The following is a 19,339-nucleotide window of genomic DNA, read 5'->3' on the forward strand; positions in this document are numbered from 1 at the left end:
GTGTGAGGGGGGGGGGGGCGTGGTGATGGCTTCCCTTATGTCCAGATTGCTATGAAAGAAACAACACGACCTCTAAATCTTAATCCCAGCCAGTTACATGTGTCCAGCATCAAGATTGACCTCAATCTTCGCTATACCTGTCCAAAGTCTCTTTTTAAAACCCTTTGCTATTTTTTTCATTAAAACTGCTGATTTAAATGTCCAATTTCTAAGGATTATCTGTGGGACTTGTTGGTTTAAGCATATGTGCAGTTTCCTTCACTTACATTATAGCGGAGAGGCAAGAGATCAAATCCAGTACAGATACAAGATGCAGGCGAATAGTATAATGAAGTGAAACTAAGGTGAGAACCTGCTAGACGAGCCTTGATTTTAAGGCGATAGTACAAGTGTGAGCATGCGTTAATATTCTTTGTAAACGGTGAGAATATTTTCATAATGTGAAACAGCTTCAAAAGATATGCAGTAAATTGTGTGGGATGCAATCATATATGCGTATATTTATTTTCGCATTATTGTTATTATTATAAAATTGAACCATTTCGAGCAACCTGCAATTCGTGCAAGGCGCGCTCCCGTGGCAAACTTAACTGTGCGCGCTCTGAGCGGCTGGTACTTAACGCCTGCCGTCTCGTCTCTGTTCCAGGAGCTGAGCCAATGTGTACATCGAGCAAACGACGACAGAGAGGGATCCTGTGTCTGTCCCGGTGCCACACATTCACCTGTTTCTCCGTGGTGAACTGAAGGATAATTCTTTCGAGGTAAGCGGGTGTGCCGCAGACAGTGAAACATCAGATTTTCGAGTGGAGTGTGTGTCGGTGAAAACAACAGCCCCGTTGACTAGCAGAGCAGACGCTAGCTTCCTTCGTTAGCGCAGTGCTAATAATGCTGGCGGTTAGCTAGCCTACTGTCCGGCTTGTTTGCTGATCTTTTAAACGCCTCTTGCCTGCAGTGGTTAACGGGTTGACACGCGTAGCGACTAAACGTTGTTGTTAACGTTTACTAACTGGTGTGAGTGGGGGGAAATGGAAGGGTACCGTTTCTTAGCATGTTCACACACCAGCTAAGCTAACAAACTCACCGACTCAGCTAGCTAGTAAGCTGTGGGATACTGCTTTACGGCAAGACGAGGCCTTGTGTGCCTGCAGTGGAAACTGTTTGCTAGGATACGCCGTTGTCTGCCTTGCAAAGACAAGGCCATTTTGCTTTCAAAGTAGGTTAGACCAGGTCAACAGAAACTCGTCGTGGCATTGTTTTGTGTAGCACTGTTGCTGGCATAACGGCTGTAGAGGAAGTGATGACTAATGTTTACTCCAAGTAAAGGTTACAGTCGGAGTCGGCGTGTTTGACTTGTCTATTATAAGACTAATGTCAGCTCCTGGTCGTTATTGATTATTAAAGGGCTCTAATCGCCATCGTTACATGTTCACTGCAGTTTGCATTGCATGAGCAGTAGTTGAGCGATCACGTAGTCGTTTACGTGGACACCTGTAGATGAGTTATGAATTAGGGCTGTGGACAGATGCACAGTGGTATCACAATATGACCTTTTGCTGAAGTTGGCTTAAAAAAGCAACCTCCATATTGATCACAGTTGTTGCCCTACTTTACAAAACCTCTGCTCAGGCTGGATGGATCTAAGCCGAGGTCAATCAAATAATAAAGCCATACCACTGTTTATGTAGCACTTTGCATACAGACGTGCAGCCCATAGCTCCTCACAGAGTAAGACCAAATAAAACGTAAATAAATGTACAAATTAAATGAACCTAGACAAAGGGATGCACTAGTTGTAAAACTCTGGGATTGTATTACCAAAACCCCCCCCCAATGTGACTGTTTAATTCTTTCAGCTTTTGACAAATTAAATACTCTCTAAACAGGCCTCCAACCTCCGAAGTGCTGGACTTGTGTGTCATGCTTGAAACAGTATTTGAGATTTTACAGTAAGATTACACGGCAGATGTCGGTCTGGTCAGGTGTAGCGTCTCATTATCTTGAGATGCAAATTATTGGAAGTACATGATCTGCCCTACAGTTGGAAAAATATGGTCTTTTCAGCATGTTATAAACATGAGAGATACAGGGTATTGATTGGGAGGTGGGAGTCTGTTACACTGTAATTGGGAATTGCAATACAGGTTTTAATAATTGCAACTTGTATTTAAATATCTTCTGTCAGGATGTGGTTGATTTCAGTTCACTATAATTAATCTCCCCTCTCCTTGAAAACCAGTTATTGGGCTGCACTTAGATGCTAGATACAAGTTCTGCATTGTACCTTAAAAACACTTCTTTACACACTGAAATTTTTCTCATTTTGCTGCAGACCACAAAATCAGAGAACCTTTTTCTTTCAGAGACCTTACACACCCATATGTATGCACTGCGCTGTTTTAACTGGTTGATAAAGTTTGTCCAGCTATAACATGTCTTTAGTCCATCTAACTGCATTTGGCAGGGAAAAGAAACACAGCATGTACACGTGTATGTATGATCCTTCTTGGTTTCTGCTGACTGCCACAGTTAAGTGTTGGTTGTCTGTAATGCAGCAGTAGAGATGAACTTGTTTTGACCCAAGGGTTTTCCATAGCTTTCAGAGAGGCTTAGTCACTTGGTATTGTAGCCCCCAGGGTGGTTTTCATATGTGGATGAAAGCTGACAGATGCCAGGATCAAAGGATTTATGTCATTGATAGGAAAGACTCATCCTTGTGAAATCCCAAAGCTCATTAAAATGCAAGAAAATAAAAGCTTGCTTTTTCATCTTTCATTTTACAGACTGTATTTAAGAGGTTCCATCTGGAATGGGTTTGTTTATTCTGACCAATGTAAAATGTTGTTAAATATTTCTTTTATCAAATCTCTAATGCAGTATTTGCTCTCAGTGGAATAGCACTTGGAGTTAAAGGCAGGAAATGTCTGAACCATTTGACCACTATGCAGCAACCAGCCATTGTTAAAACGGTGACAGAAGTGGATGTCCGGCCAATCCCTCCCGCCTCGCATGCACACACGCTTGTTGAGGAAAAGGACTACAAACTCTATGGGATTATTTTTTTTGATGACCAAAGAAACAACCTGCAGCCTATTGTCTTAGCTTACCCAGCGAGGGTTCTGCTTGTTGGCTCAGAAATTTCTCAGATGCTGGTGCTTTGTTTTATTGTACTCATCTTAGACACGGCAGTGCCAGGTTTCCACCACAATACGTTGGGTAATCAAACATGAAGATGATTGTCGTTGTGTGCAACCCTCAGCTTCAGCTCAACATAAGAAATGATTACCTTTTTAATTCTGCCAGTTGTCTTTTGTATTTGACTTCTGAACTGAGGATAACGTAACCACGTATGTGTGCTCACGGGCAATGTTGAACGGGCACATACTGCTTGTTCTGATGGTTAAACCGGTCTTCACTGCGAATTCTAGTTTCCCACAGACTTTCCTCGGGTAACACTCCCAGGTATGTTTGCCAGCACGTTCCTGCACTCAGTATACTTGAAAGGTCAATTGCTGCTGACTGCCTTACCTCAGTACTTTTACTTGCAGTGTTTCCCAAATAACATAAGTGTGTGCAGACCTCATTTTGCTTTCATGCTGTTGTCAGCTGTATTATGTTATGATGCTTCCTGTGCTTGGGAAGACTGACCCTGGTTCCCCATGGTGTCGTCTTTTTGGGAAACACTGTGCTTGAACCTCAAACGGTGGTGTGCATTTGATGTGCCTCTTCTCTTTCCAGCAGTAGACCCTTTTTGCTGTTAGTTCTTGGCCAGTTGGTTTAATTAGCATCACATTCCACCCTTTTTCTTGAAAGCTTAGCTGACTCGTCTTGTATTTGAAATTCAAAATTCATTTGGTCCATCAGAGCTGCCTGTCTACTTCTGTTGCTGCTCCTGCTGTCACCTGACTACCTGTGTGCTTGTGCATGCATGCGTAGTGTCATATGACTTAGGGCTGGGCGATATTGCCTAAAATTCGTTTGTTCTATTTTGAAACTTAAAGCGTTTAAGTTTCAAAATAGAACAAACGAAACAGACTACTAAATTGTCAATTCCACTTAGAAACAAAATATTAATTCTAAAAATAAATCTTAGTTTGTTTTACAGAAGAACAGACAAAACTGACTAACTTTTGTCAATATCAAATAAACTGAGAACTAAAAGGAAATTCTCAATCTCTCCTTGTTGTATAGCTTAGCTTTTCAAACAGTTTTAACAGTTACTTTAGTCTGACAAAAGCCGAATGACGAATTAGCGCTTCCAGTCAGAGACTGAGGCTACGTCCACGCGTACACGGGTATTTTTGAAAACGGAGATTTTCAGTTTTCGTTTTAAAAAATAATCCCGTCCACACATAAAGGCAGAAATGAAGGAAAACGCTGCTATGAACATGCCAAAGCAGCAGGTGGCGCTAGATTCCTAACCGTGCCGAAATGTTGGCCAATCAGAAGTCTAGAAGCCTCGGTGGGAAAAAGTAAACAAAGCTGGGGCATAGAAGCAGAACAGAGTCGTATGTGTGGAGGGACAGTAACTGTGTGTATATGTAAGCATTTAAACACTGCAGAGAGTAGAATTAACAGTATTGTAGAAATTCATTTCACCGAAACAATAACGTGGCGCACAGTGTGACGCATGCACCAGTTTATTGTATTTCCAGACTTGCTTTCGGCACAATTTACAGTGCACGCTACTCTGTTTTTTGACTTGAAATAGCCGAAATACCTTCACACTACGGAACTTCTATGGCTCTTCCGTTTGACAATCTCTCCGGCATTGGAACCATCATCTGTTTTCTCTTCGGTCACTCATTTCCTCCATTACGCGCTGGCTCCATTACCCGCTGGCTGCTTCCCAAACAAACACACGTGTGGCTTGGCACTTGTGCTGTACGTAACAAGTCACGCGACGTGACGCTGCGGCTGTGATTGGTTCGGCTCTGCGCTACTTAATTTGGATTGGCTGACTTTTTTTTTTTTTTTTTTTTTTTTTTGAGGACAAGAGCGGCGAGGTCTATCGCGATAGCTTAATTTCTCTATCGAGTAAAAGTTATATCGCGATACATATCGTTATCGTTCTATCGCCCAGCTCTACTCAAAGGTAATTAATTAGTAGTGGAAATAATTTCTGGTTCACATTACAGAAATGTAGCAGTGACAATAATATTGTATGTTGTAATCGCACTGGTCAATTAGTGATACAAAACAACTGTTTTATCCTGTGAATAAAAGTATATGTTTTTGTCAATGTACCATGGTAATAACAGAAGCGAAACACAATATTGTGTCGGGACAATTCACTATTTATGCACAATAAACACAGGAGCGACAATTTCTGTTCAGCGCCAGACTTGCTTGTAACCTATATCACCAATTATGTTATGAAAAATGACATTAACTACTACAAAACACTGACCTTTGTGGAAATGCTTTGGAGCAGACTAACCTGTGAGCTGGAGTGTTCTAGGACGTTATATTTGGTCTTTGAATAGCTGCAATCCAGGCCATCCGTCGCCTCTTTGTTACTTCGGAAACATGGCTCGAACAATTTCTCTTCAACGACGTAATCCGATAACAACCGATCTCTTTACACCTCGGCTTCCCGTGGCTGTCATGCGACCGGCTATTGCAGTTAATAATACAACAGCTTCTTGACATTTTTTTTGTGTTTTCTTTTTATCGCTGTGTAACTGATTTCAATTGAAAGCCTGCGTGCGCTAGTACCTCTTGCCACGAGTTCCCAGAATCCTTTGCGGTTTTACCCCTGAATGACGTCACATTTTCAATCTCTATATACTGCAACAACATGGGAATAGAACAGCTGCGAGAGAATTCAACATTAATGAATCAATGTTACGGAAGTGGAGGAAGTGCAGTTTTTGGCTTTCCCCATATTTCAAAAGTGCTTCATCTCTTTGCTATGACTGTCGCCCGCCAGAATTTGCAGATGATAATGGTTTTAGCCGCTGCGATGCTTTCGACCAAAACAGGCAGGCGGAGCTTGATGACATCATCAACATGTGCTATCGCGATAGAGATTTTGACTATATCGCTCTATCGTTGGCCAAATTTATATCGTTTATATCGCCCACCTCTAATATGACACGAGACGAGAAATGTATTTTTAAGAAATATTATCTTTGACAGTCTTACAGCAAGGGTGAACTTGAGATGTATACCAAGTTGTCCTTTTGTTGACTAATTACATGTGAAATTTGACAATAACAGATTTATTTTTATTTTTTTTAAATATAAATGTTGATGTGTGTGAAGACAAGTCTGTGACTGAACTTTTTAGGAGATCTTTGCATCTTCTACTGTGCTGGCACAACTTTAGCAGCTGGCGTTGAAAAAATTATAAGCATGACAGCTGTTTTTGTCCAACCTAATACTGGCGGTGTGTGAATGTGAGAAAGAGAGCAGTGAGTCATCGGCTCACTAACAGTGAGGTAATTCTAGATCTGCTACTAATGCCAAAGGGAGTCCCTGCTTGTTTTATCTCTGTGTGTATTTCTATATTAGGTGCTAACACACAAGATAGGGTCTGTGTGGTTGGTTTTGCCTCCACCTTGATATCCCTGTTCTGTGTGGCTTCTCCATGGTAACAAGCTGCTAGGCTGCATTGTTCCCAAGTTGTTTTTCCTGCTATGGGAAAGAGCCAACTGTTGACTGGGTCTGGATTTTGAAATCAGTCCATTCCATTTCTGTAGCACTATGAAATCAAACTGTAGTTGGTGGATGATGATGATGATATTATTATTATTATTATTATTATTAATGGTTACAGTTTTATGCATATATGCAACCTGTTGCCTTGATTGAATGAGAATTGAGCCTGCTTTAAAGTTCTAGCATAGGAGCTGTAGGATCATGCATGGTGCCTCAGTAAATGCATAGATACACCTGCATGTTTATTTGTGGTGCTTCTACTTCAGGTTGTGGTTGTGTTTTTTTTTTTTTTTTTTTTTTTTTTTTTTAAACATTGTGTCTTTTTAATATGTATATTAAGACTGGCCCTGTCTTTGAAGTAGGTGGCACTTAATTTGCAGATGAAGATCGAAATAACATGCCAAAGGTCGTCTCTTTAGTGAGCATTCACAGACTGAAGTGGAAGTGCCTTGCTGTGTAGTTTGTTTTTGAAGTGAAAGTGTGGTTGCAACATGATATTCTTTCTCCTTCAAAATGCCAAACGCACATTTGGTCCGGATGTGCACTTTGAACAACGATTGACCCTTTGTATTGAAGTATAATGCATCGTAATGAAGAGGGTCTTCTTAATGTTACTGTGTAATTACCGTATTTCCCGGACTACAAAGCGCACCTGAATATTAGCCGCACAAGCTAAAATCAGGGGAAAATCCTGTTTTGTACATACATTAGCCGCACCTGACTAAAAGCCGCAGGTGTTTCAATGTTGACTTATCATATGTAAGAGAATATGCACAAAGGGAATTGTCAGGAAAGAGATGGCTGTTTGGAGACATCACTTTTATTAATATTTTGAAAAACAAGTTACGGGTACATATTTGCATAACTTTTTAGGTATATGTACAAGTAGCGGTAATTACAAGTACGAAACATGTACTGTGCTTCATAAATGAGTAACAAATGTAGTACATAACAATAACCTACAACACACCAGAAAAATAGATTCAGACTACCTTTTAGGCTCAGGTGCAGTGACACGGCTTTAACAAGAAGAAAAGTCAAGTCATTTACCACCATCTTCCTGCGCACTAAAACCACCAAAGTCCTCTTCTCCAGTGTCGGATACGAACAGGCTCAGGATGGCTACGTCATCCACTCTCAGCTTCTCTCCTTCGTTGTCACTTACAAAACCAAAGAAATCCTCGTTGTCAGTGTCAGAGTCAAACACCCTCAGAAGGGCCGTGGCGGTGTCCTCCTCTCCATCATGCAGCAGTCCAGCCCTTCGAAATCCGTTGGTGATCATGGATGTTTTCACACTTTTCCACGCTGTCAGATTCCACCGGTGGAGTTGAGCATAACTTGCTTTTCGCAAGTTTATCGCCGCTCGTCATCCACGACTTCCGCTGAACGCGTAGCGTTAATTTGAAGTTTGTTTTTCGCGCTACTTGTACGGCACTATGTTGCCTGGCGGATGAAAACGTGACCAACATACCACTCTTGAACCCAGATACTGTGTGTCTGATCACATGCCCTTCCGCCAGGCAACGTAGTGCCGTACAACAGCGGAACAAACAAAACAAATCGTCTTACGATATGACAAAAATCATGGACAATCCATAGAAAAGTCGCACCTGACTAAAAGCCGCAGGGTTCAAAGCTTGTGCAAAAAGTAGCAGCTTATAGTCCGACAATTACGGTAATTTCAATTTGTATTTGGTGGCATTTTTCTGTTTTCTTTTGGTCTGCCAATGTTTTACCTCTGAGAATTTTACATTCAGTAGAGACAATACAATGTTTGTAAACAGAAGTGGAAAGGGTCTTGCAAATCTTTAAATATGTTTTTTATGAAATCAGAGCCGAGGAATGCACAGTGACAGCCTGCTGTTAGTTCACCTATGCAAGAGAGCATCTTAGAACAATTGCACACACAATCAACTAAGTTATGTGAACATTGTTTAAAGGCTAAAAGGAACCATTAGCCAACTGCCTGCTTTGCTCTGTGCGTGTTCATCAGTGCAATCATTTTTGTCTGAATTTTTTTTTTTTTTTTTTTTTTTTTTTTTTTTTTTTTTTTTTTTTTTTTTTGGACACAAACTCCAGTTTTAGACTGTTTTGTAGGTAGAATGGATGCTGGTGCAGTTTGCTACTCAGATGTGTAAAGGTTTTAAAACTGGGACTGAATGTCCACAAACGGTCCCCCCAGGTTCTTTCAGTGTCATGATCTCACAGATTTTGCACTTGTCATAGATGAAAGTAGTGTATGCAGAAATGGGTTTTTAAAGTTAAAAGTTGAAGTAGTAGCCATGTTAACCCTGTACACACAATCACACTCCCCAAGCATACCTAGACCCAAGCAGGTCTAGGTACCCTTGCCCCTGGAGGGGAAAACTGCACCCAGACCCAGGTAGTGTTACCCTTTCCCCTGGGGTGGAGAGAAGCAGACCGCCCCGACTCGGCGGCAGCAGCAAGGAGGCCCCACATTCCAGACCCCAATCGGACGGCCAACTCTTCCTCCCAGACCCCCGCTCCAGCAGGCAACAGAGAACGGGGGTGTGTGAAGACTCCAAACCTCCCTCCGCCCGCTCATATGTAGTGTTGATGCATGTGTGTTCTAAGGTGCATTTAAAACCCAAGAGGGCATGGCGCTACCTCACAATACATTGCTATCTACTAGACAGACATCCTTTTGATAGTTTGCGATGTCGAAAAATGTGTATTAGTGATTAATATTGTTCCCCAAGACCCAGATGGAAGTAAGACTAATATTAATGCAACTTGTAGGACATATTCAAATATCTTGTAAACAATTTCAGAGACCTAAAATTCAAATAAGTGCATTTTTAAAGGACCTACAGGCATTTTCCTTTCTATTCACCACCCCTCTCTATGATGATCAGTGTAGTGTACCTATTGTTGAGTATGTCACTGAACTGATCACACTTGAGTGTTAATTTTCTCGTCTGCCCCCCCCCAAAAAAAATCACCCTTTTTTTTTGACTATACTGACTAAACCACGAGCGAGACATGGGGCATGCTACCGTACTGCCTCTGCTGTAATCTTTTCTCAGTGGTTACGCCACATCTGTTCGCATTATTGCCAGATAATATAAACCGAATACAGTCAGAAACTTGGCAGCAGTAGAAGAAATACAGGCGCAAAGAGAGACCGCTGTAACACGCATGCACAATGTGGGCTGTAAAACAGAGCTAGTGACAGTAGCCAATGCCCAAATTGTGTTATTAAAAGGGGCAAGGGCAATATATACAACAATGAGCCATCTGGACCAGGCAGCAGTTCATCACTGGCGACCCAAACATGTAATCCCCTACATCCACAGGGGCTACAGAGGAGAGGATGGAAAGAGAAACTATTTACACCTTAAACATCCTTCAGTAGTGCAGATTTTTGCATTTTGTCATGCCAATAGCATATCAATGAACTGAAACAAGATCAGTGAGTTGGAGATGTGAAAGGCATGCCTTGGTGAGGGGTTGTAAGACAGGATAGAGTAAAGCACAAGCCCACATTTCCATATGAAATGACGCTGTCCTTTCCTTTTACAGTCCGATTTGTTTTACTACCATGCAAGTAACTTAAAAATCAAGTGAATTGGCACGACCTGTCAAAGATGTGCCCTTAAATTCTATCTGCCATTGTCACACAGAGTATAGAAGAAAGGGCTTAGTGTCCACATACAGGCTGGGAAAGGGACGGCATGAGGTAGGTGTGACTGTGAAACCAGAAGCATGTGGTTCAGACTTGTCACAAATTGTTACAGTGAGCGTACCCTGGATAATCCTCTTTTGTGAAACTTAAGTGACCATACACATGCAAAATGGACTTTTGAGAGGCTGAGCACAGAGATTGATCAGGAAAGTCTTTACTGAGGGCACGTGCAAGGGCTGTTTTCTCAGACTTGTACTGGACGTTTCTTTTCAATTGCAGTTATTGCTCCGTTGGTGGACATATAAAAAGAACGCAGGTTTAAGGAAGTTGTGCATCTGCTTCACTTTTCAGACACAGAAGCATCATCCATCACATATACTGTCTTCTTGTAAGCAGAGTTCGTTTTATAAAAAGGTATTAAAGTTTGAATCTCTTCATAACCCGAATATCATTTGTGATTTATTTTGCAGTTCAAAAATAGACGTGCACTTTTGGCAGTACTTGCAGGCACAGCACACACTATACAGCAGTCGTTCTACGTCATTGCTGGCATTATTGTCGGCCACGATGGTGGCCAGAAGCAGAGTCCGTGAGTCATCGTGTTTGGGGGCAGTTACATCTGTGTTTAGATCTGTCCATATGGGATCAGATCACCAAGACGCACTAGAGTGCTGCATGTGAACCGGGTCTGTGTTTCCCTGTGCACTAAGCTAACTATCACTTTCTCTCCTGCTGACAGATTGCAGCTCACAGTAATATTTAGGTTTTTTTTTGTTTTTTAAATCTTGCTTCCCTTCTTAGTTGGCTCAGTTATACACTTGTGTTTGTGTGGGTTTTTTTTTTTTTTTTTTTTTTTTTTAAAGAGAATATGGTCCTGTTTGTAGGAGGAGAAAATTGACTAACAGACCTGGATTTAAAAAAGTTTCTTGTTTGACTTGTTTAAGCTACAGAGACCATCATTTTGTTTGAATCTGCTGATTTAGTGTTTGAGTGCTTAATGCTATGCACAGACCTGCTGCACTGTGGCAAGCAATGTGAGGGTGAAAGTCGATAGAACAGAATGAAGAGAAAAGGCAGTGAGAAAGTGAGGTATGGTGTCAGTGAGGGCAGCTGGTGGTACAGCCTGCAGCCAGATGAGGCTGAAATCTGAGACTTGCTTAACCACAGAGGCAGTGGAACGGAGGGGGCAGAGAGAAAGAAACACAAGTGGGAGAGCAAGAGAAGGAATGTCCACCTAAGAAGGGGAGCGAAATACGCGAGCTTGAGGCAGGAAAAAATGCAAGAAAGTATACAGACGTGTACATACACTGTCTGTATACTTTCTGTATGTATATTTTCAGGTGCAAATAAAATTTGTCAAGTGTCAGCTGTTTGAGGAGAGAGGGTTATGTGTTTGGGTAGGGAGTGTCAGGGGAGAGCGGGGAGGGTGTGAGCGAGGCTGCTGTTTGGACTGACATTGGATGCCGGCTTAGCTTTGCTCTCTGTCTTTCTCACAAACGCACCCAGCAGCAGCGACACCAACCACACTCTTGGACGGAGAGAACTTCGCTCAGTGAGGGAGTGACTTTATTTGGGACACTTTCTTTGTTTCCTTCTCTCGCAAGTCTTATCATCTTAAGAAACCAAAAAAGCAGAGCTTTTTCCTATCAAACTTTTATATATATTTTTTCTACCTTCCAACTCAAGTACACTGGACAGGATTTGTTTTTCTATCAAAATCACCCCTGTTTGACTGTGGGAAATGTTCCTCCCCCCCAGCAAACCTACAATTTCACAAGGTGGTTGTTGGATGCATTTGTACCTGTTAGATGCTGCAGTGGTGTAGTGCCAAACAGTTCCTGAAAATTTGGCACCAGGAGAAACAAAGGTGGAACTTGCTAAAGGATAATTATCCAGTGTTGAAGAAACTCTACTGTGAGTTGGCTAAACTGCCTTGCTTTGCTGTCTGTTCCTGTATTGACCGATTAGGGAGAAACAAGGGAGTGGCTGACTGACCACACACCAACAGACTGCTTACAGACTTGATTTTCAAGGTTTTAATTTTAACAGAAAACAAATCTGATGGTTTGTGTCGAAGCATTGCAGTGAAAACATCGGTGACCTACTTTTTTTGTTTCGTTTTTCCCTCTCTCTTTCCAGCCTTGGCCACTCTGTTGTGCCATCTCCTCTGAGAACTCATTTTACCAGCTATTAAGGATCAGTTTGCCTCTCTGGACACAGTTCTTTCATTTCAGCTTACCCCAACCCTCATGAACTTGTTCTTCTCAAATGGGTGAGCAGGAGGATGAAACATGATCCTGTGTTTTGTCGTGTGTTTGGGGCAGCAGTAACACTGTGTGGTTTCCATGGAAAAGGCCAGAGAAATATGGCGCAAAGGGAGCGTATAAATGCTTTACCTCTATGTCTGTGGTACAAGTGAAATCGAAGCCAGCTAGTGTATCGCTGCAAGCTCCACCCTGGAACTCCTTGCTCAGACTCTTCTCATGTGTAGCCACAAGGAGTGTGCACAGGACTAAAGGTATTACACTTTAAAACGGTAAAGCACACAAAAAGCCCCCTCTCCTCCCCTCATCATCAGCTCAATGCATTTGTCCGTGTATCTGCAGGGTAAGATGTTGTACAGTAGTGTAAATTCTAGTTGTAGCTTTGTTAGCATCAAGCTGACAAATTGATTGGCCTTTCTGTTGCTCGAGCGTAGCTGGTGAAAGTGTGTTCTGTATGTTGTGACAAAATGTGCTGAATAGTTTCTTTGTGGGTGAATACAGAGGAGCCTTTCAGCAGGCGCCGCATGCGTGCATTGTGAATTACACTGTTATAGTGTGTATGAAAACTTGGAGTGGGCCACTTAAGAACAAAGAACTGCATGTTTGTTGAAGCCTAGCTTGTTTTTGGCCCCCCCCCCTCTACTCATGGTGTCTTTTTCCCACTTGTATCTCTTTGCATTCTTGTATTCCCCCGAGTGCTTATTTTCCGTATACTTCAACTTTTCCTGGCTTCAGTGTGCAGCATATCTTAGCTTCTCTTAGTGCCCCCCCCCCCCCCCCCCTTTTTTTTTTTTTTTTTTTTTTTTTTTTTTTTGTGTCCTTCTGTTTTCACATGTACCTGAGGTGCTATGTAGTTGTGTTTTGTTTTTTTTGTTTTTTTCCAAGGTATGTGTTTGTTTTGTCTAAAGCAAATGGCTTTAAAAGGCTGCAGATTAACCTAAAGGAAATGTTGTTTTCATGATGCCCACATGGTGATTTCCGTTATATCAGATCCTGTCAATCTGGTATCCATTGAGAAAGTCAGAAATGAATTAGGCACTCTAATCTAAAATGGTTGATGAGATTTGGTTCCTTGTTAAGTGTTTTATAAGTAGAAATCTAAATTGATTGTTCTTTCTTAGCATGGTGAAAGCTTTCGAAGTGTGCTCATCCATTAAACTAACAGTGGCTAGATTTACTAACAACCATGAGTTTGTTCCCTGTTGTACACAATGAGATGAGCCCAGGCATATCTGAGAGCAAGAGTCACCATTTAGTACTGAAGATGAGAGCTACTTCAACAACCTCCAATAAGGACACAGTACTTTGCAACATGTACAAGAAAACTGTCCAGATTAACCTCCTACGACCTGCGTCCACATATGTGGACATCACATTTTGGGTTATTTAGACCAAAGTACTCAATTTTGCACTACAAGGACCTGATATCCACTTACGAGGACATTATACTCCCACTGTTCTATCGAAATTTGAAACAAATATCCTCATATGTGGCTCTCATTTTTCTTAGAAACAAAAATCAGGTAATTCTTTGTTTTTACATTCATCGGGTCCCAATATGCCCAAATATCATAGAGAAATTTAAAATGCATGCCGTGGAAGAGTTCGGGTCTTAGGAGGTTAAAGGTGTAAACGACAAGTGTTTCTCCACCTTTAGCCAGCACAAATACACTGAAGGTGCAGCCAGACTTTAAAGGACGAGAAGCTAGCAGCCGGTGACTTGGGACCGAAATGTAAACACACGACTCACCCAGCGTGGCAGGAGTACTCACTAGCTGCGCTTCATATGACAAGAATAACAAACAGTGGATGCAAATTACTGATGTGGTTAAGCAGCTGGTTTGAATAGCTTGACCCAACATCTGAGGTACAAACTTTATTTTAGTTTAAAATAACTTCCAGAGCATTCTCAACAGTCACAGAAGTTATTGTTAAACAAATATGTTTTACCTGAAGTATCTAGAAACAATTTCACCTAGGTTACTTTTGTGCTGCGTCACTAGATATAATACTGCTTCTCCTGGCATCTTGTTTCAAAAGATTGCCTCTTCAGTATCCGATCTTTGAGTGATGATTTATCAACCCTGCTTCCGGGTCCAAACTACACTGCATTTATTAAGATGGAGTGGGGAAAAAAGTTAGCTTCACTGCTAATGTGTTTATATCATGCTAATATACTGTAGCTGTGTAGCTACCCACCACGTAGCACATTATTATATACCAGCTAGCCCAACTTCAGTAACCCTACAACCGTCACTGCTGTTTAGTTTTCTGTCTTCATTTATGTTGGAAGTGACAGCAGAGCTGTACGTCTTAATTTTTCAGAAACCCCTTAGTCAGAACATGCTATATCATGTTTAGGTGGAAACTAGCAAGCCAACTTCCTGCTTGCTTCTAACTCTGTTAACCTTCATAAACTCTGTTTTCATGGATGCCTGGATGTTAAACCTATTTGTTACACCTGGTAAAGCGGCCACATTGATCATTTTATTAAAGGTGAAAGGATTTAGACAGTTTGTAACTCTCAGTGATGCCGTAGTGTTCATTTGACTCATTTAAAAAGGATTGAAAATGATCTTTTATTTAGTTGCAATTATAAATGGTGCTGCCTGCAAGCTGAAAGTATCAATAAAATGTTGTGACCAGCTTTTTGTCTGGATTATTCTATATTGAAGTAAAATGGGCATGATATTTCTGGCCATATCGACATGATAATTTGAGGCGATATCACCCACCCCGAATTACAATGACAAATGTGCACTATATTAAGGGCAGAATGAAATTTTCTCTGGCAGATGGCAGCTGTGTTTTGAAATGTACATATGTGCACAGTTTAGCCCGCATGCAGTCACCTCTGTAGAGGATCACATTATTATGACCCAGACACAATGGCTACATGTCAGTTGTAACACAGGCACTGACTGAACAATACTGGGGACATTGTGGAGTAGGGCAAGACTAGGGCTGGGCGATATATCGAGTTTTTTTTAAAAATATCGATATATTTTCATACGAGATATAAGATGTGACAATATCGTTTATATCGATATAGTCTATGTTACGTTATAATTATACTTGTGGAGCCGCAGGTTTGCCTCTCTTTCGTCCACTTTTGTCTCTACGCAACGTTACTCGGCCTCGCCTCTCCTTCACTGAACACAACTCCGCCTCCCCCATAGCTTCACCTGCAGGCAATGACAAGATGAAAGCGGAAAATCTCCGTTAGCGAGTTACCGTGCGTGGGGCTGGACAGCGTCAACGTGTTAGCGAGCTAACCGCGCTAACGAGCTAACCGCGCTAACGACATGCAGCCCGGAGGGGCTGCACGGCCTAAAATCCTTTCATTTTCTCAAAAATCGACAGTGCGCCTTATGTATGAATTCTGGTTGTGCTTACTGACCGCGAACCGATTTTATGTGGTACACAGCGCTCAGCAATCTGTCAAAAAATGTTTTAATATGACTTTGCTAAGCTACGGAGCTGCACCGCTTGATGGATTGCCAGAGGATTACGGCTACCGAGGAGGAGCCTCGCGGAGTGATACGTACTGTGTGTGTATAAGGACCACAAATGGCACCTGTTCAGAGACGTGGTGCAGCTGTGAAATCTGTCTCTTTGTTATTATGCTCAGCGTCTATTAGTTTACATTTTGACTGCACAATTGTGAGCTTTTTGTTATGCACAAAAACAACATTGTTTTCTTTTATTTATGGACCATGATTATTTAATAAATGCTGATAATTTATTTTTGAGTAATTTCTTCATGTACATCTACGCTGTATGTAAATAAAAGTGCCCGTGTGACATCTGGGACACAGTGTGACTAAGAACTCTCTTTTTGTTCTTAACTTATGGCTTTAAAAAAAAAATCGAGATATATATATCTTATATCGCCATCCAGCTAAAAAAATATCGAGATATGAATTTTGGGTCATATCGCCCAGCCCTAGGCAAGACGGCACAGTGTGAATCAATTTTTTTTTTTTTTTTTTTTTTTTTTTTTTTTTCCAATATATAAAGTCTCGTGCTAATGTATGGTGCATTAGCAGCACAGTGAGTGGCTTAAATGCCTTGAAAGGCTGGTTGTAGTTCGTGGAAGTGCACTAAATCTGCTGTGCCCCTCCTGATCTCCTATAGCCAGCTGGCACCATTTTAAAAACTAGACTGTCATGATGGAAATCCAGCTTATCGGACTGACTTGAGCATGTTATTTAACATTGTTAGAAATTACAAAGCCAGGCTTCATGTTTAGCTGGTGATAAATGTGTGTAATTTGGTGTACTTTACTTGATGGTTATTATTCCTGTTATATGGTAGGAACATTGTTACGGTGGGATCGGTCTGAACCAGTATCCCTCTAGCTTTGCTTTTCTAACTTGTGTTTGTTTACTTTGCTCCCTTTTCTTTTCCAGAGGTCCCCACATTTCAAGAGGAGACGAAAGCCTTATTTGGAAATCTTATGGACGAAGGTGTGTATTTTAGTTTTCCCCCTGTTCATCTACAGTTATAGTGCTTATACCAGTGTTTCCAGCAGGCTTTTTAACCGTATCTGTCCTCATTCCTTTTGTAGTCCTAGCTACGGGGTGAGTTGTTTCCTGTTTTGGGAATTTGGTGCTCTTAATTTACTTCACTTGGACAGCACCTAACACACTGTCTAATGTAACACATGGAGGGGTATGCAAGATGACTTTTATTTCACCTTTTTGTCAAACGTGCATACACTACTGTGTGATCGCCTATTTTCTAAACAGAATAGCTTTTCCCTTTTTGTGCTTCTCCTGAACACAGCAGGCTGTGTGCACAGTCATTGTTTGTCTGTTCTTTCTGTCATCCTCCTGTCCACCCTCTCGACACAGTGCAGTATCTCTCTCTGTCTGGTTAGCTGACTCACTGTTCCGGTCTCTCCAGTCTCTTTGCGCACATGATTTTTACCTTCTTCGCACACCTTTTGCTGCACCCTTCTCGGAAATGTATAATTTTGCTATAAAGGAGAAGAGTCGTCCTGAATTACTCAACAGTGTGTTTCGATATTTTTTTATTTTTATTTATTTATTTATTTTTTTCCGTGGTTGGAGGGGTGATAAAGTAAATTCAGGCTGCAGAAGTCATTTCTAAGCCACCTGCTAACAACAAAAGTTTGCTGCTTGTCTTTTCTTTTCCTTTTTCTTGGGAGCAGCACCCCCTTGGCCTCTCATGTGTCAGCTAAACAAGTGATGCTATGTTTATCCCTCCACACTCCATTTAGCTCTGCAGCTTGTTATAGCCTTATATGCCGCAAACTACTTATTGTTTCATCATATGTATTGTTCAAGCCAGGAAACTACAAAGGAGAATAATTCGGTATCCTTTAGTCTGGTTTGTTGGTGGCATTTTGTGCTAAAATTCCAGCTGTTGTTAATAGTAATCTCTATAATATTACCACTATCAACACAAAATAGCCCAATATCAGCACTTGTAGTGTGTGTGTGTGTGTGTGTGTGTGTGGCAGCGCTGCTTCTCAGCTGCTAGACTACAAAACCCTTCTCCCCCTTTCATGGCCCCTTGGTTGAGGTCCAGTGATGATCTATTTCAGTAAAGTATGTTGAGCCATACATTAGTTCTGTTCAGTAATGCAGCCAGTTTTCTTCAATAAGATGGTGCTGCAGTGTACTCTTGTGTGACAGAAGCACAGAAGCCACGCCTTAAGCGCACAGACGTCCTTTCACAGAAACACAGCTGGTAGCTGACCTCTACATTTACCAAAGTAGTAAGTTCACGGTTGTCCTTTTTTCCCTTTCCCCACTCTCACATGAGCGCATGAGGTGCATGGCACAGTTGTCAGATTGAACAGAACAGATTCTACATTGTCATGATCATGTTAAGACTACATTCATATGGCTCTGTTTTATTTCGGTGTGTTTTTGTGGACACCAATTATTGACAAGTAAACAAGTTTTATAAAGGTCTCAATAGATCTACAACAAATGACTCTGCAGTTATGAAGAAACTATTGTCTTCAAGCATAAGCGCTAAGCTGGTGATGCTAACACATGCTGGATATTTCAGTCTTGCCTTTGCAGAAAGTCCTGAGCTAATTTGGTCTCGCTGTTCCTGGTGCTGTTGCTAGCATGTTAGCTAGCAAAGACTTTCTATTAATAGCTGCTAAGGCAGTATCTCCATCGCAGCAGATGTGTTTACAGGCAGGCAGGCAGGCAGGCACAGGGAGCACTAGCTAATAGAGCGTCTGATTAGATCCAGTTTTTATGTATTTATTTTTTATTTATTTTTTTAACCTCAGCACATGGCATGAGTGTGTGCATGTGAGCATGCAGACAAGATTTACCCTAGCAGGTAAGGCAGTGCTGCCTACTGGTAGCACTGCCAGCTACTAAGCTAGACATAAGAGGGATGCTTACACAAGTAATGATGGCGTAGATAAAAGCATCACATTCAACACTCGTGGCTACAGGTTTACGCTATTATCTGGCAAATGACTCCACTGTCAGCAGGAAATGAAGTAATTATTATTGCTAAAACATGGGTTTTTAGTGCTGTTTGCGTGTTTTTCAGAAAAATTGTGTAAAAAGCTGAAATTTGTGACACTTTCTGGAGAGCTGGAGCTTGTGCAAAGAGAGCGTATTCAAACTTATGTGGCTCTAAAATAGCACAGTACAGCGGCGGCCTTAGTGGAGGATGGTCTCAAAGTGACAGTCTTATTTATTTGGTTTTTCTAAAGGTCTTCAAAAATTGCTGGTTATTGCTAGTTCTTTGAATCACCATCAAAGGGAAA

The 19,339-nt window shown here is 41.4% G+C and overlaps 1 protein-coding gene across 2 annotated transcripts in view; it reads left to right on the forward strand.

Annotated features, from left to right (window-relative positions):
• The first annotated feature begins 591 nt into the window (after positions 1-591).
• Positions 592-19,339, forward strand: part of siah1 (siah E3 ubiquitin protein ligase 1) — a 36,552-nt gene continuing 17,804 nt past the window's right edge. The window contains exons 1-2 of one of the 2 annotated variants that reach the window (XM_085461075.1): positions 592-761; positions 16,983-17,039. In XM_085461075.1, coding sequence (XP_085317201.1) covers positions 17,030-17,039 — 10 coding nt within the window. In that variant the 5' untranslated portion in view covers positions 592-761; positions 16,983-17,029. Of the gene's footprint in view, positions 762-11,775; positions 12,825-16,982; positions 17,040-19,339 lie in introns of those variants that run through there. The other variant, XM_085461074.1, reaches the window with a different exon arrangement.

Source organism: Copadichromis virginalis, linkage group LG7 (genome assembly GCF_057382275.1).
Source record: "Copadichromis virginalis isolate Kocher_CV1m ecotype Utaka linkage group LG7, C_Virginalis_male_GT1.1, whole genome shotgun sequence".
NCBI classification, from domain to species: domain Eukaryota; kingdom Metazoa; phylum Chordata; class Actinopteri; order Cichliformes; family Cichlidae; genus Copadichromis; species Copadichromis virginalis.